Consider the following 24,172-nt stretch of genomic DNA (forward strand, 5'->3'; position numbering starts at 1 on the left):
CTCAGACCTATGAAACAAGAAGTCCTGTCGCCATTCTCGTCTGTCCGAATCTGAAGCGTGGCCGAAGCCGCCGACTTTGTGACTGAAACGGCTTGCCGACATTGCTCTCTGCTCCGCACCACACAATCACCAAACAACTCGAATTTTCGTTATCGCGGACGCTTAAAATGATTTCTCCATGGCCGCACCTAGAAGAACCACAAGGACGCGCCGGTCGTGGTGGACTACAAGGCGTAAGCAATTGCAAGTCATAATACTGGATCCCGTGTTGCCGGCTTCGGCGACGACGTGAAATATGGTCTCAAGCGGAGATACACTGAGCAATGGCGTCGACAAGTCATTGCACACGCGAGTGCCAAAGCGGCTATATTCACTTTCACAACCACCCTCAGTTACGGCCTTCCAGAAGCTCTGCTCTCAATCAATCGAGCCGGGAACCTATCCCAAGGCGTCGACCGTCATATCCGACATCCCCATCTACGACCTCCGCCGGAACAGTTCAGCCGCAGAAGGCATAGACGAGCTTCAAGACGAATGGCATCACATTTTCCACTCCGGGCCCGGTGTCTTCGTCCTCCGCAACTTCATGCCCGACACGAGCCTCGTCAACCAAGTCAACACGGTGTTCGACGACATCGTCCGCGACGAAGCCACCGCCTCGACAACCAAGGGCGACCACTTCGCCTCTTCCGGCAGCAACGCGCGCATATGGAATTCCTTCCAGAAGCACGCCGAACGGCATCCCGCATCTTTTGTCCAATACTACTCCAACCGATACCTCGCGGCGGTGTGCGAAGCCTGGCTCGGCCCAGCCTATCAAATCACCACGCAGGTCAACATCGTGCGGCCGAGGGGGAAACCGCAAGTCAGCCACAGAGACTACCACTTGGGATTTCAGACAGCCGAGTCGTGTTCGCGGTATCCCCGTGCCACGCAGACAGCGACTCAGTTTCTCACTTTACAAGGGGCGGTGGCCCATTCGGACATGCCACTCGCGAGCGGGCCGACGCGCTTCCTGCCGTTCTCGCAGCGGTTTGAAGAGGGATATATGGCCTATCGACTCCCGGAGTTCCAGGCATACTTCGACCAGAACTGGGTGAGTTGCGAATTGAAAATGGGGGATGCCGTATTCTTTAACCCTGCATTGTTCCACGCCGCGGGGGAGAACTGTACCCATGATGTCCACCGATCTGCGAACCTGCTTCAGATTAGCAGTCCTTTCGGCAAGACAATGGAGACGATCGATACACTGCCAATCATTGAAAAGTGCTGGGATGAGGTGCGCAGATTGTACAAGCAGGAGGGGATGAGCGAGAAAATCTCCGCCATCCTAAATGCCATGAGCAACGGGTATCCTTTTCCTACGAACCTCGACCGCCGACCGCCAGCGCCCGGCGGCATGGCGCCAGAGAGTGAACTCGATCTCTTGCGCAAAGGATTGTCCGCAGGATGGGACACGCAGGAGGTGGTCGCGGCAATCACGGCCATTCGTCGAGAATCAGCGTCAACGGCATAAAGTCATGAACTTTGGAAGTGAGAAACCTGGCATTTGTTCCCTACCCATCTATCTACCACACAAGCACCGGCTTGATCGTCGTTCCATCCTCCATCTGACGGATCGCCCGCACCGCCTCCTTGGCCGGGAAGTACTCGACAATTTTCTCGACAGGGAACTTGCCCTCCCTCCACCACTTGATCATGACGGGAACCCAAGCCTGGCCCGTCGTATTCCCCAAATATTGGCACTCAAAGGACTTGTTCTCGGTGAAGAACTGCTGCAGCGGGAGCGTGATCTCGGTGCCATACCCCGGCGCGCCCAGCTGGATGAACTTGCCATGCTTACCCAGGGACTTGAGCGACTCATTGATGACCGGCACCGCGGCCGTGGTCTCCACAACAACGGAGATGCGCTGCCCGCCCACCAGTTTCTGGATCTCCTCCGCGAAATTTTGCTGGGTGGTCGTCGTATCCAGCACCCTCGTGGCGCCCAGCTCTTTGGCCGTCTCCAGCCGATGCGCCACGCGGTCCAGCGCGATGATCTCCCTGCACCCTGCGATCTTGGCCGCCATGATAGCGCCCATCCCCACGGCACCAAGACCCGTGACGAGGACGATATCGTGCGGCTTGACGCCCGCGCCGTTGATAACGGCCCCGGACCCGGTCATCAGCCCGCACCCCAAGGGCGCGAGGAGCTTCAACTCGTCCTCATCCTCCGAGCTGACCAGACCTTTGAGATTGACCACGCTTTTCTCACTCACGATGCTCGTCCCCGCGAACGAGCTCTGCCCGAAGAATTTCCCCGGCGCGTCCTCGCCATCGGCTTGTGTCTCAAAGTGGCCTTTCTCGCCCACGATGTTCAGCAGTGCCCAGTTCAGGCAGTACGGCTGCTGGTCGACCTTGCACAGGTCACACTCGCTGCAGTGGCTGTACGACAGGATGACCGGGTCGCCCACCTGCGCGGCCGTGACGCCCGGGCCGACCGCCTCGACGATCCCCGCCCCCTCGTGGCCCAGCACCTTCGGGAACGTCAACCCGCGGTCCGGCTGGTTGGGGATCGACGCGACCACGATGTCCGAGTGGCAGATCCCGGTGGCGACCATCCGAATCTTCAGCTCGTGCTCCTTGGGTGATCGTAGGAGTTTGACACTCCCGAACCGCCAGTCTGGCTTGAATGTGGTGCTGTCAACGGGGTAGGACACCAGTGCGTGGGTTTCGGTCGCCATGGTGGGCACCGCTACGCTTGTCAATTATGCGATGGCAGTACTTGGCAGGCGCGTGGAGCTCTAGATGTGAGGACTAGGTGGGCGCAAAGTGTGTAAGTATGTAAGTATGTATATATGTATGCGTACGATAATTATGCGACCAGACCAAGGCAAGTCAAGTCGAGTCGAGAAGGCTTACTCGATGCAATGTATGTACAATATTACCTTGATGGAGATGTCCCGTGATTATCTACCCGGCCCCCCTCCTAGCTGATGGTCGTCTAAGTCAGCCTCGGGTCGGGGTGCCTGACGTGCCGACTCGATTCACTTACTCGATTCGCTTCCGTGAATACGAGGTGGCAGTTGAAGGATGGCTGGCCCCCTTGGCATGCGCTCCCCGAAACAATTATGATCCCCAACCAGACCGACGAGTGATTGATGACTTGGTCAGTGTCCTGTCTCGGTGGATCAGGCAGCCCTCCCTCATGCCGTCACGTCCGCTTACTGCTTGGAATTCTCAAGGCCTCTCGCGCGTTTCCCGAGTCAGAGTCATGAACCTTTTGGAATGAATGTGCTGGTGCGGGAGAACGAAAGCAAGGAAGCCGGATGCCTTGCATGTAACTACTGTACTCGGTAGGTAACCACCGTTTGTACTCAATATACTCTAGGAAAGTGGAACACCTGGTCATAACTACTGGTGATACTTCTATAGTAGTTATGTAATCATTCAGGCCTTCCTTCCCTCACCCCTCCCTCTTTCTCCTGCCTCTCTCCCATGCCGCCGAGCACAGGCTCACGGGGTACAGTGCGGTGTAGTGCTGTGAAGGTGCGCCATAAGCCTGCAAGACACCTCACCGCCAAGATAGAGGGCCGTCTGCCGCCGTCTCGTTCCATCTGCGTCGAGGGGGTGCCATCGAGCTCGTCTCTGGGCATTGTCTCCGCTTGTCAGCAGGGTATCTAATGTGCAAGATGGGTGCTGACCAAAGCAGAACGACTTCTAACCATTCTCAACCAATTCGCAACAACTAGCGCGGGTATTACTACAACGTCGCTGATGCCATGACTCGGGGATATCCGACACCCCCAGAGGCGGTCAGGCAAAGCCTCCTCGTCTTCATTCCTCTATCACTGCTGTCCGAGGAGCGAGTTTACGGTGGGTGACACTACAGGCAAGAGGGAGTGAGTGAGGCTTCCGAAACCAAGAGTGCACGACTCGCCCGCCAGCCGACTGTCATGCGATTCGGCACGGACGTCCCGCTACAGCTCCAACGACTCCCCGGTTTTGAAAAGCACTGGCGTTGCGGCCTCCAGCACGCACTTACGCATGACCGACCAGCCCGAAAGGAGGCGATGTACGCCCTCGTTGAGTCACGGCACGTCTTTGATGGTATGCATGAATATATGTATGTTCCCGCTGGGTGGCCCCGAACCCACGACTTTTTGCACGACCACATTTCTTCTCCAAGGCTCGGAGCATGCCTCTTACACGACAACATCTCTTCTCTCTTCTCCAAAGCTCTGCACAAGGCAAAGAAATCCATGATGAAAAGAAAAGAAAACGATCCACAGCTGTTCATGGAAGGATGAACGTGTCAAAAGCCAAAAATTGAGCTCGTGGGAAGTGCCGAAGCGAATTTCAGACCAAAGTTATCAAGACGCGCTGTGCAATGGCATGTGATGACCGATCAACAACTCGGATGCGTGAGCGCGGGTGGTTCGAACTAGGTAAGTATGAAGAGAAGGGGGAAAAGAGAAAGCAGAAAGGGGGAGAAAGAGTGGAAGGAGCAAGAGAGATATTTGGAGGCCGGGAGAGACGAGTGGCTTGGCGGCGTGATCGGATCCGCATCGGCAAGGTCAAGTGAAGAAAGAAGACGTTGAGTGAAGTGATGGAGTGATCTGGATCAAGACGACGCGATCTTGACCGAGGTGGGAAGCGAATGATTGGCTGCTGTGCTCCGCGAGGTGACGGTGTCAGGAAACGGTGAGGCAGCGTGGCTGTACGTGGATGGGCATGCAGAGAGTGATTGAGTAGGAGATGAAGATAGCACAAGATACCGATGGTGATGGAAGAGAGGAACGCCACTTGAGTTTCAAGTCTACACAACGCAACAAGCCCTTGAATGTATCATGAGATAGGCAGATACGGATCTGACGAGGTGTCGACGCACAAAGTACACAGTCCTCCACACTGGTATTGAAAGGGTGTGCAGGAGGACGAGATTAGCGACATGGGTCGAACACCCTTGGATCGGTCTGGAAGGGCGCCACCACCATCACGAAGGACGGTGAACAAGATAAGACCAGCAAACACGTCAAGCGGTGCTCACTCTGTGATTTGGGATGCTACAGTATCTGATTCTTACTCCCACTGTCAATCCCAGGTCAGCGACGACCGACTGCCGTTCAACCCTGATGAACTCTGCCTTCGATGATTAGCACTTTCTTCAATCACGAGAACACCCGGTTGTCTCCTCGAAACTTTATAGCAGGCCGCGTTGACTGTTTCCCTTCTTTCCCCACGTCCTCATATGTGTTTGGACGTCCGAAGCTGGTTGAGGCTACTCCGCGATAGCCGCTGTTCCTGTTTCACTCCCTGTGAGGGCCCCCGGGAAATAGCAAGGAACAATCTGACTCGACCGCGTAAGCATAGTAACGCGACTGCTCCCCGGCCGTGTGGACACCGACCTGGGTCGGGAGTCATCCATCATACAACCCTATGTGATCGTTGGCACGGGTGTGAATATCCGGATAGTGCAGGGCGTTGGCACAGGTAGCGGATGTGAACGATTGATGACAACGAGTTCGAGATGCTGCCAATCGGTCTGGTGTGCCGGCATCCTTGCTCAGGGACACGATGCCCATGTTCAGGTCATGCGGGGCTCAAGCAACTACCTTGATCACGTATCGGAATGACCGTAGGTAGGAAATCAAGGTTAAAGAGATGACTGAACCGCTTGCGAGGAGCGACCTCAATCGGTTAAATTGAACTCTCATATGGTATCGATATCAACTCGTCCCACCGAAAACTCTTTCCGGGTCGTATCCCTCAGAATCAAACCCAGCCGCTAGAACCACCTTGGACTCTGAACCGAAGGATGTGCGATGCCGTGCCGCTGATTTATGCCAACGCCACTATGCCTTGACTTCCTCCTTTTTCTGCTCGTCTCCGGTCTCTGCAGTTGCTTTGGGTTCGCTGGGTTCTGTCTTCCCTTCTGGTGCTTTTATGTGGCTTGGTGCTTCAGTTGAAGGTTGCGGCGGCGCAACAGTGCTCAAAATTGTCTTCGCTTGAATAACCTTGACGATCTGCTCTCCGAGGTCTCCTGAGCCGTCGATTTTGCTGATTCGGGAATTGAAGTATTCGGCGTCTGCGAGTAACCTGGAAGGATCTCATGTCAGCTCTCACCTCGCTCGAATAATGCTGCTGGCGTATTCTTACCTAGCCTTTGCTGCAGCAGACTTTATCGTCACATCTTTGTACGCGTCCGTCCACTGCTCTCGGTAACTTGAAAACACAGGTATCATGATTCCTGCCACGACCGGCTCGGGAAGGTGCTTGGCTAGCACTTTCTGCAATGTGCCCGTCTCCTTCGTCAACGTCTCCATGTACGGCGACACAGGCACTGATATATTCTTGGCCGCTTCTTCCCAGTCGATGTTCTTCATCGCTTTCACATGCATCGAGGCTCGCCCGGACATGATATCCACAAGTTTCTCATGGATGCCATTTTGATGTTCTTGGAACAGTCGCTTGACCTTGTCAAAGTCGGTCATGACTTGTTGAGCCGTTGACGAGGGCAAATGCCTTCGGAAGAACTCCCTCACATATGGTATCAGCGCAACAATGAAGCTCAATGCTTGGGACGAAAGCGCCAGGTGCTTCGTAGTGATGTTCTTCAACCCTGCACTCCTAGTGGCGCCAGCACCCAGGATCAACTGAGAGCTTCGAGAATTGAACAACTTCAGGCTTTCCAACAACGAGGTCGCAATGTCGTGACTCATGCTGGGGATACCAGCTGCCAGGTGTTGAAACATTTCCATTGACTGAAGCATGGCGATAGCCGATTCCGGAAGAATATACTTTTGCTCATCGATCATGGCACTTCGGACTTTAGCTGTAGCAGCAGCATTGCCACTTGTCGCAGTCCCGTTACTCGTCTCCGCGCAGTCACCGGGTTTCAGCCATATCATCACACTCTCAATCCACGAAGGAGCATCCATGGTACCACCTTCAATCACGCGGTTGAGAATGACATTCTCACGCTCACCGAAATCCTTGGCATCCCATTTGTCAGCATCCATGACTCGAACAACATTATGTTTCTGTGAGTCTGCAAAGCGTGCTACGAAGTCTTTGATCTGCGCATCCAGAACAGTTTTCAAACCTGTGCCACTTCGGCCGGATATAGCTTCGCACTCGTCCGCGAACAGCCTGTTGAGAGTGAAGTATCTCAGGAAATCAGGTAGCGGTAATTCCGAGTTCTGTTGCGAGCGTACCTTCACCACTTTTGTGATCTGTGCTTGAGCAAGATCAACACCCTCATCCAGCAAGCTCGAAAGGTCCAGAACCTGCTGCATTTCTGCTTGTACAGAACTGGTAGCCCTAGGGCGGCCGGGTTGAGGACTCGTGACGTTGTCGATGCTTGCCGGATCTGGCGTTCTAGGAGGGGATTTGAGCATGGAATCAGGCAAATTGCTCGTAATGTCAAGTAAAATCTTGACTTGTACACTCAGCCGGCGCAGGCTTTCGCTGATATTGGTATAAATTGTGGCCAGCATGTGATACCAATCGTCTGAATCCAGGGCTCTGAGGTTCCTTGCCAGAATAGAGGACTTCTCCTGTTGACTCATGCTCCTGCCACCTGTCGTAGACGCTGAGACAGTCGATACCGCGTCGTCGTCGTTGGAGCTAGGCAATCGCTTTCGGATCATGCTCTTCATCTCGCGTAGGACGACAGCTCTGAAGCTCGTGGCTGCAGGAGTGGTATATCTCGCTCTCGATAGGCCCTTCATTTCTGCTTCAAGTTCAGCTCGTAATTCTTTCGCGATGTTCATGTAACCGTGGAAAGACGAAGGGGCTCTCCGCTGTCCCGGCCTTGTCCTCGTATATGCCACGCCCCACCGCTGTAGTGTCACGCCGGTCTCTGTTTGCTCGACATGCCGTCGAATATCGGTGAGGAGGCTAGTGTGAAAGCGTGCCTCGTAACCTCGACCAGCCGTATGGCGCAGCTGTCGCAAGTCATCGAAAGCTCCCTCCAACGCCCTGATTCGGCGCAGATCGCGCCGCTGATATCGAGCGGGGCCTTCGTTGCTATTGATCCTGCTCTCCTTGCCAGTCATGAGTAGTTCAACCTCGTCAAGACCATCCAAAGCCTCCTCAATTTCGCCTTTTTCGACATTTGCTTCACAAGTTTGTACTGACTTCACAATGTCTTCCAATTGCATAATTGCCTGGGCCAGTTGACGGACGTTGTCACGACGTTGCTTCAAATTGACCACCTTGAGCCCATCTATTGCCATTTCCTTGTCAAGCCTGGCCAGCTCTTTTCGTAGCTTTTGAATACGGTCGACCGAGTCCGCAGCCTCGTTATGAAGTTCTCGTAGAGATCCTAAGGCGGAAAAGAAAGATTTCGACGCGGTGGAAATCGAGTTGATCAAGTGTACCTCGACTGTGTCCATATACCACGACAGCTTTTCTTGCAGAATTGCATTTGTGGCCAGAGACTTCCTCCCACTAGGTGCTCCGCTAGGGTCACGAACGATTTCCGAGTTCTCGGAGACAATGTCGAACGTCCTTGGGTTCTCGAGGTGGAAATCTTCTTCAGTATAGACGGATGGTATTGTCGACAATGGCGTGACAGCTTGCCTTCGTTGGCCACTCTGTCTCCTCTTCGGCTGGTGAGAATCAATCGGCGTTGATGCTGTTGAGCTCATCGACCCTGCCCGAGAATGACCGGGACGTTGTAGCCGTTTGGCCAGGATGGCTTCCCATTCTTCATTTTTGGTGTCCTTCTTGTCTCGGTGAAAGAGTGACGTCTCCCCTTCTCCTTCATTTTTGGCTCTTTGAAAAGCTTCGTAGAGTGACCCAACCTGAGAGAGATACGGATGGAAGGCTTTGGCTTCGATGTGGGGGATGTTTGTTAGGGCTACAGGAGGTATTTCTCGAGGGCCAGGCGCTTTGTAGCCGGAGCTTGGCGGGGGGTTCGCCCGCAGTCCAGTGTGGACAATTGGGTGCTGCAGGAGGGTTGAGATAGCATTCTGCCCGATCTCTGTGATTGCATTCTCCTTTCCCGATGCAGAATCAAGAGTGCCACCGATGCTTGTGACTGAGCTCGACGTCGAAATGCGTCGCAGATCGTTCCTAGGACCACCAAGTCTTCTCTGTGGCGTGGTCGGAAAGGGGTATTCGGTCGCAGGAGAAGTGGCTACTGGCGAGCCAAATGTACCCTGGGATGAGCCAGGCCGTATGGGAGACGCCATCTCACCTTATGCAGTCGCTCTTGCATACCGACGCTTTGTAGGCGGAGCGCAGGTGGATTCTACTTCAGACGGCGACCAGAATAGCGAGCGATGTTACAAAAATTGCGAGCACATGCAGTATACCATGCCATCAGGCACCGTGTCAAGCGTGTCAAGCGTGTCAAGAAGCCTCATCATGTTCGGAGGACCAGCACGTCTACTTTCTCCGAACGCAGGATCGACCCACTTTCGCTGACATAAGTCTCGGACATTCTTCACTTCGGCTTCATTCTCGCCTTTCACAGGATGCTTACTGAACGCCCTTCGGATCGAATTGCCCTACTCGGGGTATAATTGTATCGTTGCAACTCTTTGGCGGTAAGGTCCTCACCTCTCGGTCAATACAGCTGACCTACGAGGACTGATGCGGTTGAAATTCTACGTAGAGGACTGTTCGAAAGTCAGGCGGTACATATCTGGGTGCATACAGAGTATGGGATTCGCAATTCTGAAAGTTCACAATACTCCTAGCCCTTGTTGCTGTTCTCGCCGTCTTGCGCAGGCCGCCCACTCTTCAGTATCGCCATAGCTCACCTTTCTAATTCGTGCCCTTGATGGCGTCTAGTTTAGGTATAGAATTGGTACAGACCAAAACAGTTTCATTCAGCACTCTGAGTCAACTGATGTGAAGGTTCTCAGCACATCCCTGGACAGCGAATCCCGCAATCCCATCATGATCACTGCATGAAGAAGAGATCTCATTCTTGACCAACGCTGGCGCTCTAACCAGGCTGCGAAATGCCGCTCGCCGGACTCGGCTTGTCTTACTCGCGCATCCTTGGACTCCTCCCTATCCTCAGCACCTCCAGCAGCCTTACTCACTCTCCTGTCGGTAGCAGATTCACAGAATACACCGAAGGCCATCATCGGGCCTTTGCGGTCGCTTGCGACAGCAATACGCTTGCACCCTCTGCGGGGCCAGGTTACGACAACGTCTATCACAGCAGACTTACATCCTGGGACCGCCCCTCAAGGGTAAGGGACGTGGCCGGATGTGTCTCGCGTGGCGTGGATTCGGCATTCCAGCCTCGTGTTCCGTGCCATGACCACGGGTCGCCCAGAGACCGGCGTAAGGTTGCTACACTTGGAGCTTAGCCGATGTCGTCAAAATTGGTTGTCTGCACAATGGACAAAGTGCGTGGCCTCTGCGCCACCAGCCGTCGATGCAAGCTCTGTGGAAGACGTGGAAACAACCCAGTTCTCGTATCCGGTGTTTAGGCCTGATACGGTCGAGGCAAATAGCACTTCCGAAGTCAGCACGAGTATACAATTGGGAGAAGAGTGATACGGACCATGTGAGTTTGTCGCACAGACTGGCAGGCGTGGCGATGCGTGAAGCTGTTCTCACCTGCTTCCAAGTCTCAGCTTTCAGTAAGGGTGAAGTCTCGTTGAACGCACGGATCGTGTATTCCGGATACAGAATTAACGACTCCACGGTAATCCTCGACGAGCCGTTCCCTGCAGGTTGTCTTCTGTGCCGACCTGTCACGCTGAAACGAACTTAGCAATCAGACGCGACTTTGTACCCGTCTGCTAACGAAAGACATACGTTACCATGAATGTCACGAAGACACAGAAGCCGATCAGGGGCAGCGCCCGTTTCCACCCGCCAGTGAAATGGCAATCCCAGTCCATATCCTCCTGCGGATAGGTCTGGTTCCAGCTTTGAGCATCAAGCGATCTGTTGAGAAGGAGGGTCGGCATCTTTTTGCACCTGTCCTACGTCTCTGATCTACAGAACCCATTCGCGAACTCATATATTGAAGTGGGTGATCCTTGGACATAGTGTTGTGAAGCGAGGTACGCTCAACTAAGGCGATCAGTCGAGATACATATACTTCTCTGGTCACCTTGTGCAGGGGTGGCAAGTTCCTGCCGCCCAGCATTGGCGCTGCGGCCGGTCATGCCATTCCAAGACATTGGGCCAAGATTTTATACATGAATCTTCGGGTGCACAAGCGCTACGAGCCACCTGATGCCGCAAAATCAACTGCAGTAGTCATACCGAGTTCGCAGAAAACGGACAAAAACTTCTATTGGCACACTGGGGAGACATCTTACGTAAGTCGCCGCATAAAAACGTCTTGAATTGTGAGCAGGCGAGAAACACTGGGTGCGCATCTCCGTAAGGACTCTTGGCTAGGTGGCTGCCTGTTCAAATTCAAGTTGGCATTTGTCTTTCTCGATCAGTGTCGCAACAATGCCTCCGAGTCGTCCAATGGGACGAGGGAGTCCCTGACTAGAGCCCGGAAGCCCAGGAAATGGAAGGCGCGAGTGATCAAGAGATGTCCCGTATGAGGATGGGGTGCTCGTTCGCTGATGGGGCTGGTGGTGCAATCCTTGACCTTTAGTGAGAATTGGCAGGGTTGGAAAAAAGTACGCCTAGGCCTTTGATGGTAGGCCATTGTGGGCTGCTCGACTAACACCAATTGGTCTTGCCGAGAGCGCAGCAGATGTCCCCATCACCCAAGGAAGGCTGAAGCGACACCCAGCTGACACAAGACGAGCTAAATCGACAGAGTATGATCCCGTGTGTGCAGCGTGCTGGGAGAGGAGATGAGAGCAGCCCTTAAGTGACATGTTATGAGGGGGGTGTATCATACGTGCCCCGTGCGTACGAGTACATTCCTTTACTTCTAGGTTGATCGTGGGCGAGAAGATCATTACAATTCTTGCATTCCTTTTCTATAGCATAACGCACTCACGTGCTAGTCTCATACTTCGTCTTCGACCGTAACAGCTCGCCATGCCGCCAGAAGACCCACGGCATGGGCGCCATGATCAACGTGCCGAACGCCAGAATACTCGTCGCCCACCCGACGCCCAGCGCCTTGTAAAACTTGAGTGCAAACAGCGGGAACGCGGCCGACAGACCGTACCTCGACAGCATCGCCGCTCCTGCAGCAGAGGCTCCATACAGTGGCCCGTACGCGTCCACCATGAACAGGTTCATCGACGAGTAAACCATGACGGTAGCCGTGAATGCCAGGCCCTGAAACGCGATTGGGACCGCCCAGTGCACTTGGGCGTGGGCGGTCCAGGCGAACCCCAAGAGACACGCCGGGATGACGAACGAGGCCGTCATGCTAGGGTAAAGTCGATGTTCGGGAGGGAATGGTTCCTCAGTGTGCGGGTGGTGGACGCGGAACCGCTTCAGTCTCGGCTGGTATACATATGCGTCGATGAGGATGAGGGGCACGGGAGCGGACGCGGTGCCGACCATCAGCCCGATGAAGGACAGCGATTGCCCAGTGAGCCCGAAGCCGTAGTAGTGTTGGAACACCCACGGCGAGGCCACCACGAAGGTGTACATCAGGCCGAAGAGGAAGCCGTTGTACAGACACACGATCGTGACGATCACCTCCGTGACCAGCATGTGCACGGGTCGCAGGAAGATCGTGGTGAGGAAGTGCTTGATCGTTGTGGAGAGGGAGCGGCGTGGCTGCGGCGGCGGGCCTTGGATGTTCAGCCTCCTGGCCCGTCGCTCCAGGATCGTCCGCTTGTATGACTCCCGCGTGAACAAGATGGGGATGTAGAAGGTCAGGATAAAGAAGAGGGTGACCCACTGCGTCCAGCGCCAGCCTCTCGTCTGGACGAGGAAGCCGCCGAGGAGAGGTCTGTGTCATATCAACGTAAGGTCAGGCCCGTGGTCTCGGGCGAATCACGGTCACTTACGCGAAGACTGCCCCGAAGAAGGGGATGGAGTAGTAGAACGCCAACAGCACGGCCCGATACCTCCCCGCCGTATAGTCCACGATGGTCGCCGATGCATTACTGAGCGCCGGCGAGGCGAACACCCCAGCGAAGAACCTGCACACGATCAACGACGCCGGGTTCTGCGAAAAGCCAGCCCCAAGCGTAAAGAGGGCGAAAATCGGCGATGTCGTCAAGAAGACCGCTTTCCTCCCAAACGTCTCGCTCAATGGCGCTCCAACGAGCGGTCCAAACGCCATTCCAAAATTGTATAGCGACAATGGTAGGATGGCGACCTCCTCTGAAACGCCGAAACGCTGCGAAACCGCTTCATGGGCAGGACTGTATAGTGAGCCCGCCAGCGTGCTTACGAACGCGAGGAACGTGACTGCAAATGTTGATGCCACGCGACGCCGGAAGGTGAAGTTTCGAGGATTGTCAGGGTCATTCGGTCCATCCCAGTCTGTTGGGGTTTGAAATAGCTGCAGGACGCCTATGCCCCGGCCCATATTTTCAGACCCTTCGGGGGGTCCTATGCCCGTGCCCATATCCCATCTGCCTTGCAACCAGGAGGGCCGCACACATAGCATGCCGGCAATGCTTGGAGGTTCTATGATCTAAACGCTGCTCATGAAAGAGAGTGGTCATGTATAGCACGGAGATCTCCCCGAGCTCCCACGCTCCCAAGATTTCCATCTTGGACTGAATCGTGCCGTTCCCCCGCCGATCGACCGGATGATCGGCAACATCGAGCTGGCTGCAATATTTGCGTCTGCGCCTGGTTCAGTTGACATCTTAAGCAACGTCGCGTGAGTCCACAGCGGCTTGCGGTGCCGTACATGATGATGTTAGTTTTGCGCAGAAGGGACACTGGCAAGGAAGAGCCACGGGCTGAAACGCATATTTACAGCAGTTAGACATGTCAGGGGGCTTTTACTGCTAAATATCGCTTTTATGGTTCTACAGAATGCGGTGCTTTAGGCGCTGGAGTTGAGACCGGTCGGTCAGGATTTGTCGATTCTTTGATACGGAATAAACAAATGTCGACGCTGCTCCATTTGCTCGACGAAGAAGTAGTAGCAGAAGGATGCACGTCACCACGTGCCCGCCGCTTCGATCGCCACTCTTTAATTGAATTACGGTGGGCGACAAACTCGAAACGCGACAAGGACGCGTTGAATCGCGCAAGGAACGCGTTGTCCTCAGCAGCCCTGCCCGATATTCGTCCCTTTCTACTGAGATATTTCGAACTCCCCTATCCCACACCAGCACCCCGTCTTGCCATTCACACCTCTTATCGACCGCAATAATGGCCCTCGATACTCGCTCCGCTTATTCCCTCTCCGTCCTCCCGGCCTTCAACGACCCAACCACCGAACCGCGCACCGAGTTGACCCAGAAACTTCGAGACTTCATCCTCGCCTTTCAGCTCGACGGGCTGTACATCTACCGCGACCAGCTGCGCAGCAACGCGCTTTCGAGACAATATTTCTGCGACGTGGACCTCGCGCACCTGATCAGTTACAATGAAGAGCTGGCACACAAGTTGACCAGCGAACCCGCGGAGGTGATCCCCCTGTTTGAGCAGGCGCTGAAGCAATGCACCCAGAGAATAGTGTACCCGCACGAACGGGACGTGACGCTGCCTCAGCATCAATTACTGCTACATTCGAGCGTCGCGCATATCTCGATACGAGACCTCACGGCGGAGAACGTCAGTCATCTGGTGCGCATTCCGGGGATCGTTATCGGAGCGAGCACGCTGTCGAGCAAAGCCACGTTGGTGACGATCCAGTGTCGCAATTGCGAGCACACGCAGCAACTTCCCGTCGAGGGCGGCTTCAGCGGGATTACCCTGCCCCGGCAGTGCGGGCGGGTGAAGATCCCCGAGCAGGAGTCTGGCGAGGCGTGTCCCTTGGATCCGTACTTTGTGGTGCACGAGGCGTCGCAGTTCATCGACCAGCAAATCATAAAGTTGCAGGAAGCGCCGGATCAGGTACCCGTGGGGGAATTGCCCAGACACATCGCAGTCAGCGCGGATCGGTACCTCACAAACCGTGTCGTTCCGGGCTCGAGGTGTACGGTCATGGGCGTGTTTTCAATCTACCAGCAGAATAAGGGCAATAAGAAGGACAGCGCAGTCGCGTTGAGACAGCCCTATCTCCGAGCGGTGGGCATTCAGACGGATGTGGACCACTCCGCGGTAGGCGCCTCGTTCACAGACGAGGAGATTCAAGAGTTTGAAGAGATGTCCAGGTTGCCAGATCTGTATGAGCGGTTTGCACGATGCATCGCACCATCGATCTACGGCAATGCGGACATCAAAAAGGCCGTAGCATGTCTACTGATGGGCGGCTCCAAAAAGGTTCTTCCCGATGGCATGAAATTGCGAGGCGACATCAATGTCCTTCTCCTGGGTGACCCCGGCACAGCAAAATCTCAACTGCTGAAATTTGTCGAGAAAGTCTCGCCCATAGCCATCTACACATCCGGCAAAGGCTCTTCGGCAGCGGGTTTGACTGCCTCAGTCCAACGAGACACTCAAACACGCGAGTTCTACCTTGAAGGAGGTGCGATGGTCCTTGCAGACGGCGGTGTCGTCTGTATAGATGAGTTCGACAAGATGCGCGATGAAGACCGAGTAGCCATCCACGAAGCAATGGAACAACAAACCATCTCAATCGCAAAAGCCGGTATCACCACGATCCTCAATGCTCGAACGTCCGTGCTTGCTGCGGCGAATCCCATCTTTGGGCGGTACGATGACCTCAAATCTCCTGGTGAAAACATTGATTTTCAGACAACCATATTGTCGCGTTTCGACATGATCTTTATTGTGAGGGACGATCACGACAGAAATCGCGATGAAACAATCGCGAAGCACGTCATGGGCATTCACATGGGTAACCAAGGTGTGGAAGAACAAGCCGAGGTGGAAATCCCCGTTGAGAAGATGAAGCGATATATCAGTTTCTGCAAGTCGTAAGTGCAGCCGTGTTCACGAATCCAATGACCAAGCTGACAACTCGCTCGCAGACGGTGTGCTCCTAGACTCTCACCTGGCGCCGCAGAAAAGCTATCATCACATTTCGTCTCGATCCGTAACCGCGTTCATCAAGCCGAGATGAACAGTAACGTCCGGTCGTCCATTCCAATCACGGTCCGTCAACTCGAAGCCATAATCCGTATTACTGAAGCGCTCGCCAAACTCACTTTGTCTACCACGGCGGAGGAGCATCATGTTGACGAAGCCATTCGTCTCTTCTTGGCCAGCACCATGGATGCTGTCTCCCAGGGTGAAGGCGCTGGCGGACTTGGCGGCAACAGAGATTTGATGGAGGAAGTGAGCAAGGTTGAAGAAGAACTGAGAAGGAGGCTGCCGATTGGCTGGAGCACAAGTCTGGGGACCCTGAAACGAGAGTTCGTCCAGGGTAGAGGGTACAGCGAGGCGGCGCTGGCCAGAGCCCTGCATGTCTTACAGCGAAGAGAGACTGTGCGGCTGAGAAACGGCGGCAGCCAGGTATACAGAAGTGGTGTTTGATGTCGCACATGAAGGCTGCCCTAGTACTGGGTATGAATAATGAGTTCACCGATGCTTGTGGCTTTGTGCAAGAAGTCTGTTGTCCGTAGACCTGCACCTCTGACTTGAGCACGACTGGGCATGACTGGCCCGACTTGACTTTTGATCCTGTATAAGACAAGCCTCGCTAATCTGCGACCCGCCCGCTGTAATGTCTGCACTTTACATCCCAGTCTCGCTTGACTTCACGTAGGCACTGCTTCTCACGTATGCAATCCATTCCGTGTGTGCCTGCTCGCTTAAATACCTCGCGTGCAGGGGATAATGGCTCTGGTGCCGGATTGCATACTGACCAATCTCTTTTAGCGACGACCACAGCTGGCTAGGGAATGTGACGGGTCCAGCAACAGCATCCGTAATGGGATTCGATTTCCGAAGAAGAGGCTGCCAAGCTACTCGTATGTGCAATGAGAGAGGATTCGGAACCGTGCCTGCGAGAGCGAAAGTTTAATTCCGACTGTGGAAACTGTTTCCGACGGGAGACGACCAATGTGGGTTGAGGCGGCCATCATCCCTTTGATGTACTGGGTAAGTGCTTGATAAAAAAGGGTCGAGCTTCTCGTGCAAGCATGTCATGCAGCAAGAGAAAGCCACATCCATACGAGACCTTGGCGAAATGACTTCTCAAAGTTTACACCGACGACATGCTGAATTCGGGTAGATCCGATGTTCGAGTCGACACGGTGCGGTCATGTGTGGCATGGGAGGATGTACGTAAATCCACCAGCCAGGAAGTGTCAAGTCCACTTTGGATCGACCGCGGCGCGCCTCAAGCATGTCCCTTGAGATACAAGTACACAAAAATCGCGATGCCGGAGTCTGGATTGCTGATTGGCGTTTGACAGGTCATAAATGGTTTGAGGAGTACTAAAAATCGTCGCTGCAGAGGGGCAGCCATGGCGGACAATGTGGTCCTGGATCTTTTGTAGCTCTGCCCAATCGAGAACCAGAGTGAAGTCCATCCCTTCATTACACACCGCTGAGATGATGAAAGAACATCTCCTCGCTCTCAGTTGCGGACACTTGGTGGAGAAGAATTAGTCCCCTAGCACCACTAGCATAATTGCTTGAGCGCGAGCTGGGACCAAGCTGATATCGCAGGTTATATCGATCATACAGAATGTGACTTAGGACTGGAAAAAGCCCCAATAGGTCATTCACGAAGATTTGGAATACTGCAGCCCCATAGAACCCAGCACTGAGATTCCATGGGTGTAGCTGGTGTCTCGATTGACATGACGGCCATCGATCAGATATTGCCCGAACCAAATACACAACTGGCATCTGCTCGTAGTGTGGAACAGTTTTTCTCGTACTTGCACCTGACTTGTGAGTCTAAAATTGCTGACGCAGGCTCACCTAATTAGGTGAGGCTCGTGGTTGAACTTCGGGAGGGATCAAGGTCCCCTGCAGGGTAACTCGTGCCAGATGCAGGCGGGGGCCGTAAAGGTGAGGTGACACAGGTGAAGTCGATACACCAACGGACCCACGCGAGGAGCTATCGCTGGCCAGAAATAGTAAAAGTCCTATTGATTCCCGCAGTAAGGGTGTCGCTGGCAGGGGCCACCCTATGTGAGACGGAATTGTGCGAGGAAGCGGAGAAAGAGCGTGATAGAGAAGCCAGAGGAGAGCGATCTAGCCAGTGTAGATTGGGGACTGTAGGTGGACTAATGGAGACTCAAAGGATCCGAGTCTCGCACAATCGAGGGAGCATCCACGCCGTATCGAGGGTGCCGCACTGACATGTCGATATGACAACTTGTCTTGTGGATGCGAGGATGAGTCTAGCCGGACTGCGATTGCCATCCCTGGTCGTCAACGTCAACCGAGCAAGCCCTGCAGCAGCAGGGGCTAACGGCACAGGAGACTGAAGCAGAGGCGGGATTGAGATGTTAGGTACATAGTCTTTCGGAAGAAGAGACGCAAAGGTGGCCGCCCTTCCAAGTTTCGAGGATGACCTGGGGTTACAGTAAAGCCTGCGCATGCCATAGCAGCTCCCGGTAAGGCAGATAAAACTAGCTGCAGCGGCTGACAGTTCCGTCCGATTCGCGCCCACTTTGAGTCGGATTTTCCAAACTCACTTCTGACTCACTTCCGACTCACCTCCATCTCATTCGCATCGATCGAGTGGCAGCAATACGGTTTATTGGCCCCGGCCCTTGCTCTCAAGAAATGTGGCCATCTGCACTACCCTGGCGCCGACTTGAACGACGTGGGTAACACCGCAGCTCGATCATGAGCCGTTACACACGCTCCGCTTTGAATTTCGGCTTCTGCCACGGACTGCTGTGGATAACCATAATTCGACATCTGCATTCACTACAGCCTTATGCCAGCATGCTGCGGCAAGCGTATCTCTTGCCGAAGCCCGGTCCACGCCGTGCTGCCTGTAGTATCTTCTCAAACAGGAGTGCTGAATCAACTGTGGCGCTCACGCGGTTCCGCTGGAGAGCGACTACCCTCTCTCTTGGCCATCTCATACTATTTGTGTTTGATGCGGAATCATGCTCCTGATGCGTGCAGAGTCGACACCCGACTCGCTGAAGCTCCCTCAGTCTTTGTGCACATCCCGTTGTGAGGCTGATCCTCGACCTTCTACGACCTGAAATTTTGAATCGAACTGCCTAGCGAACCATGCCTACCGCAAACCGTTTTTCCACCAAAGGTCATGTTCAGGCATTGTTGGAACCTTTCGACTCAGGATCGGCCGCCCCGTGGCAGGTTGCACCAGATCTCTGAACCCCTACATAATCCCTGCTTGTGTAATTGGTCGATCCGTCAACGTCCTTGCTCCCTTTTCGCTCGGGTTCCAGGGTCTTGGGTCGTCATCGCTTGACTCGAATGTGCCAGATGTGGCTGACGCGGCAGCCATCACCTGCAAATTGAAGCCAGAAGGCTCTTGGGAGATGAGGAACCACTTGCCAATGCGTTGATTGACCCTAGCATCTTATTCTTCAACTCGGACTTAGCAGGGCATCGATGATATGACAGCGTCGATCGAAATGCGGTCGGCTTTTCCGCTGCACCTGTCCACCATGGCAAGTGACTGATCCTCGTGCTTCTTCGACTGGGTGGAGTCTGTGCATCCGGCTCGCAGTCACGATCTCTCGCCCGGTAAGCGGAGATTCGAACGCGGCAAAGTTTACCGACGGCTCTACAAGACGACAGTCGGCTACTGATCACTGCCACCCACAAAATGCACAAATGCACAGTACACGATTGATAAATGGTGGTGTCTCGTCTATCATGCTCCACTGCCACTCCCTCATATCCTTTCGGGGACCTGCCCTGGCAAAACGTGATGGTCGGCGGAACAACCAGGAGTCCGATGACTGCAAAACTGCACAAGCCGCCAAGGTCTATAACTCTTTTTGAGTAAGTCTCCGTTCCCCCCGTCCCTCTATGCATAGTGAAGTGACCTCCCTCGCCAGCGGAAGATCGATAGGTCACACTTCTAATGGGTCAAGAATTCGTAATATGCGACATCGTGTTCTGGACCTTGGCCTTATGGCGCTTCCTGCAGCAACTGAGAGTCTTGGGACATTTGGTCAAAGCTGAAGAAGTGGATATCATGTTCCGTCAAGCTTCTACAGGACTATCCGTAAAGATCGGATACAGGGAAGGATTTCATTCATCGATCTCAGCACTACACCACTACATCTACATCACATTGCTTATTGCAGTATTAAGATGTCTCCGGCTTTGACTCCGCGTCGAGTATACAAAAGTGCGGAATACCTTTGGAAAACAACAAGCTCTTCTGGTCAGATCACTATCCTGCCTGCTGAGAAATGCGAACAACTGAGATCGACTTGAAAGACGCTAGAGAAAACGCGTCGTCTTGTTCGGTAACAGTGAAAGATTCTTTAGAGGTAGCCAGCCGGCACTTGTCACTGCCTGGAGGACCGAGACTGATTTCCTGCCGTCTTCACGGCCTTGATTAGTACGAACCTTTTCGGCACATCTAGCAACAGACTTCACTTTCCAATTGTGCTGGTCGAAAATATGATGGAACTCGCCGTTGCACCTCCATCTCGAGTTGCGGTCGGCGTACGTCTACAAAATCCGCTTGTGGTGACCTTCAAAGGATCTTCCACGGCAAGGGATCACAGACAAGAAAACGCGAAAGAGTGTACGCTGCCCGACCTCAGTGGAATCTGGGTTTACCTGTCGCTTACCACGGCCGACATGGAGAAGAGCTTGGCTCCTCCACGGGATAACCTATTCTGTGGGAAGCGAGCCGACTCAGTCCACCCAGTCTACCACGAACAAGAAGTCGATAGACCTACGACTGCGTATGCTATCTTCCCTGATCTGGTCATCAAAGAACCGGGTAGCTACCGTGTCAAAGTCAGCATTATCGATATGAATGGGTACGCGTCAGCGAGACAGCCTATATGGGGAACGATGCTGATATATGTCAGAGCCATTAGCGGCGTTACGGCAGAGGTACATTCCAAAGTTTTTGATGTGGTTGAGGAAACCAACCACAGTGGCTCCGGTAAGTTGCGGTCCAGATGTCAACGCTCATAGCTAATTTTACCAGAGCCAAAAGTTGACGAGACCATTGGCCGATTGAGGTCGATCGGTATCAACTGTTGAGCGGTATTTCCCTCGCCGTCAGATGCAGACGTGCGAGGTTTCTTCGTAATGAGAAACAGGACCACAGAACAGGCACGCGGATTATTTCAGAGGGCTGCGACCAGTTTTCAGGAGATAGGAAGGGTTGGGGACCAAATTTTCCCCTGAGGTTATGCTCATATCTATGCTTCTGTCGGAACGCTTCTTCACAGGATATGGAAATGGCGCTATTGTTGATCTCTATCAAGTAACACTGTTCCTACCTCTGGGCCAATCCGATCCAAAATGCGCACCTTGCAAGGCGTGCGTCGAGAAGCTAGATCTGCAACTAATCGCTTGTGCTTTCATCCCCAGGTACCACCCCGCTAGTGACGATCGATCTTGTCACGATCTTGTGGGAACGGAGACAGGTCAGGGTGTCCGAAGGCTGACAAGTCAAGATCTCCGAAACCGAGTCAAGCAGCCTGGACGGGAAAGACCAGCATGATTCGCCAATCACGTGATCGGCTACCAGCATCTGATTGGCTGCTCGGAGCTCGTTCCACCTGCCTCCTGCCCCTTTCGGTGTTTCTGCCCCTCGACGCGATGCGAATCTTGTTTCGTGGCTGGGAAGGTGGCACGCCCTGACTTCATTCGCTCACTGCAACCGATGCAGGGCCTCGACGGTGCCTGTGCCTGGTTGTCTTACAGATGCGCCCCCGACGTCGCTGACAGTGTTTCGAAAAGCAACGCACCAGGAACCGAAGAGTATGCTCACCTTTCGAGGTCCTCTTCTCAAAGTCAACTTCTACAACCACGGACTCCGAACGCGACATGATAACTAAGACCCTCTTTCGTCACTGAACCTCATGCTCGGGCTAGTGAGGCTGTACGACCTCCGGTCACGCTCCAAGAAGCCATCATGACAAACTCCCAGGCAGCTCCCTCGACGTCCAGCCGTGACCCGAATTTGCGGCTTCAAGAACAAGGACAAGATGGATCTGCTACGAAGCGGCATTTCCCTTCCTTTGGATTCCCCGAGCGACCCGACGAGCGCATCCTCCTAACACCCCCACTTCCTATGTCTGGAGTCAATCCTCTGGAGGAAGCGTTGTATAAAAACTACAATCAGCAGGCGTTCGCGCAGAATGCGCAACTCAACGTCTCCCAGCGGGACTCGCTGCGGATACACCAAGACGCAGCGCATTTGATCAGTGGGCTACACATACGAACGGACATGCAGGCGCCGCGACGGACCAATTCGAGCCAGTCCCTGGAGTCGGAGTCGAGGCTGCGATCGAGTACTTCTGCCGCGAGTCTTCCACGTCGAGTACCCAGCGTTCGAGCAAATCTACACTCGGTGGCCGGCTCTGTCTCTCCCGGTAGCTACATCTCTTCACCACAAATCGCGGCTATGCTCGATATCACCCCTCTACCGTCGCCGACCATGGCAGCCTTCGAATCATGGAGGGCGCTCAGTCTCGCCAGGTCAAGATCTCGTGGCTCGTCTCTGGGCTCTATAAAAGGCGACGCATTACCACCGGGCGTCTTATCCTCTCCTACGTCTCCAAGACGCAAAGGCTATCCTGGCCTGCAACAGTCTCGCTCATCCTCCAGATCAGGAACTACAGAGAACCATGGTCTATCCGCCGATCACACACGTACTAGGAGTATCAGTGATTACGTACCAGAGCCCCTGGCTGTGCCGAGGCCACGCCACATAACCGTGTCCAGCTCGGGTTCGCCACTGGAGACCACCGAATCGCCAACGGCCTTGCACCGTGAAGAGTACCTGGGTGCACAAAGACGAGGAAGCAAATCAGGTGCCCGTCCGGTCACACCACCGCAACCTGCACCAGTAATCGAACGGACGCATGAGGATGAACCAGCTGCTAAGCGACCAAAATTGGAAGTCTTCAAGGCACGAAGTATCTCGAAGGGTGAACTTCGATGCTATGAGGCGATCCGGGAGCTTGGCCAGGGCACGTTCAGCAGAGTCTATCTCGCTGTGCGACAAGTAGACAACCATCAGAAAGATAACTTCGACTACCTGCAGGACAGCGTCAACATGGCCGGCGTTCGAGCACGTCTGAGAAGACTAGTCGCGGTCAAAGTTGTAGAACACGGCCCTGCTGGGGGCGCTGATGCCGAGAGGATTGAAGTCTCCCTGAAAAGGGAAGTCGATTTGCTGAAAGTGATCCAACACCCCTCCCTCGTGCATTTGAAGGCATTCGGGAACGACGATGCAAATCGTGCGCTGCTGGTCATGAACTACTGTCCCGGGGGGGATTTATTCGAAGTCGCAACGAAATATCGTGACATATTGACCCCGACACTCGTGCGAAGGATATTTTCTGAGCTCGTCTCCGCTGTTCGGTACCTCCATCAGAAATACATTGTCCATAGAGACATCAAACTCGAGAGTAGGTCGTCGCTTTGGGCAAATCATCTCCATCAGGGCCGAACTAATTTATCGCAGACGTATTGCTCAACATCCCCGTCCGCGTCCACCCTGATGTCTCCAACTGGCAAACACTCGACCGTGCAGTGGTGACTCTCACCGACCTCGGCCTCTCTCGGCGCATTCCCGAGCCGCCCGAGTCGCCACTCCTCACCACCCGCTGCGGAAGCGAGGATTATGCTGCCCCGGAGATCCTTATGGGACAGCCGTACGACGGACGGCAGACTGATGCCTGGGCGTTAGGTGTGCTACTGTATGCTCTCATGGAGGGACGACTGCCATTCGACCCGCTACCTGGCGCGCGAGGGGATCCAGCGATCTTGAGAGCGCGGACACCGCATCGCATCGCACGGTGTGAGTGGGCCTGGGTCAAGTTTGGGGATGAAGACGGAGAGTGGGATCATGTCAAAGGAGCGGAGTTTGAAGGTGCAAATGTCTGTGTAGACGGACTTCTGAAGCGCAATACACGGAGGAAACCGCTTCAGGAGGTAAGAGAACATCCCTGGGTGAAGGACGGCATACAGGTGGACGGCGGCCTTAGGTGGGTTGAGGAGGAGTTGTAACAACATTACGTTAGAATCTGACCGGCCGGTCATTGCTGCCACGAGGCGGCCACGTAGCACCTGGATTGGTGTCTTGTAGGATAGAAAGCGATACGAG

General features: G+C 54.2%; 7 protein-coding genes across 7 annotated transcripts; 4 read left to right on the forward strand and 3 right to left on the reverse strand.

The window, feature by feature from the left end:
* Window positions 1-295: 295 nt before the first annotated feature.
* On the forward strand, window positions 296-1,516 carry A1O7_04577 (uncharacterized protein; the record flags this gene model as incomplete). The annotated part of the gene is made up of 1 exon (XM_007758588.1): window positions 296-1,516. One exon carries the CDS (start codon window positions 296-298, stop codon window positions 1,514-1,516), a length of 1,221 nt encoding a protein of 406 aa, XP_007756778.1.
* Window positions 1,517-1,568: 52 nt separating this feature from the next.
* Window positions 1,569-2,723, reverse strand: A1O7_04578 (uncharacterized protein; the record flags this gene model as incomplete). The annotated part of the gene is made up of 1 exon (XM_007758589.1): window positions 1,569-2,723. The coding sequence occupies one exon, from the start codon at window positions 2,721-2,723 to the stop codon at window positions 1,569-1,571; it is 1,155 nt and encodes a 384-aa protein (XP_007756779.1).
* Window positions 2,724-5,834: 3,111 nt separating this feature from the next.
* Window positions 5,835-9,179, reverse strand: A1O7_04579 (uncharacterized protein; the record flags this gene model as incomplete). Its single annotated transcript, XM_007758590.1, has 2 exons — window positions 5,835-6,078; window positions 6,139-9,179. 2 exons carry the CDS (start codon window positions 9,177-9,179, stop codon window positions 5,835-5,837), a joined length of 3,285 nt encoding a protein of 1,094 aa, XP_007756780.1.
* Window positions 9,180-11,919: 2,740 nt separating this feature from the next.
* Window positions 11,920-13,420, reverse strand: A1O7_04580 (uncharacterized protein; the record flags this gene model as incomplete). The annotated part of the gene is made up of 2 exons (XM_007758591.1): window positions 11,920-12,835; window positions 12,894-13,420. The coding sequence occupies 2 exons, from the start codon at window positions 13,418-13,420 to the stop codon at window positions 11,920-11,922; spliced, it is 1,443 nt and encodes a 480-aa protein (XP_007756781.1).
* Window positions 13,421-14,220: 800 nt separating this feature from the next.
* Window positions 14,221-16,452, forward strand: A1O7_04581 (minichromosome maintenance protein 5; the record flags this gene model as incomplete). Its single annotated transcript, XM_007758592.1, has 2 exons — window positions 14,221-15,893; window positions 15,948-16,452. 2 exons carry the CDS (start codon window positions 14,221-14,223, stop codon window positions 16,450-16,452), a joined length of 2,178 nt encoding a protein of 725 aa, XP_007756782.1.
* Window positions 16,453-20,679: 4,227 nt separating this feature from the next.
* On the forward strand, window positions 20,680-21,093 carry A1O7_04582 (uncharacterized protein; the record flags this gene model as incomplete). Its single annotated transcript, XM_007758593.1, has 2 exons — window positions 20,680-20,992; window positions 21,038-21,093. The coding sequence occupies 2 exons, from the start codon at window positions 20,680-20,682 to the stop codon at window positions 21,091-21,093; spliced, it is 369 nt and encodes a 122-aa protein (XP_007756783.1).
* An 880-nt stretch (window positions 21,094-21,973) lies between these two features.
* A1O7_04583 (CAMK protein kinase) lies at window positions 21,974-24,075 on the forward strand (the record flags this gene model as incomplete). Its single annotated transcript, XM_007758594.1, has 2 exons — window positions 21,974-23,474; window positions 23,531-24,075. The coding sequence occupies 2 exons, from the start codon at window positions 21,974-21,976 to the stop codon at window positions 24,073-24,075; spliced, it is 2,046 nt and encodes a 681-aa protein (XP_007756784.1).
* Window positions 24,076-24,172: the final 97 nt, after the last annotated feature.

The sequence above is a fragment of the Cladophialophora yegresii genome (genome assembly GCF_000585515.1).
Source record: "Cladophialophora yegresii CBS 114405 chromosome Unknown aczIN-supercont1.3, whole genome shotgun sequence".
In the NCBI taxonomy this organism is placed as follows: domain Eukaryota; kingdom Fungi; phylum Ascomycota; class Eurotiomycetes; order Chaetothyriales; family Herpotrichiellaceae; genus Cladophialophora; species Cladophialophora yegresii.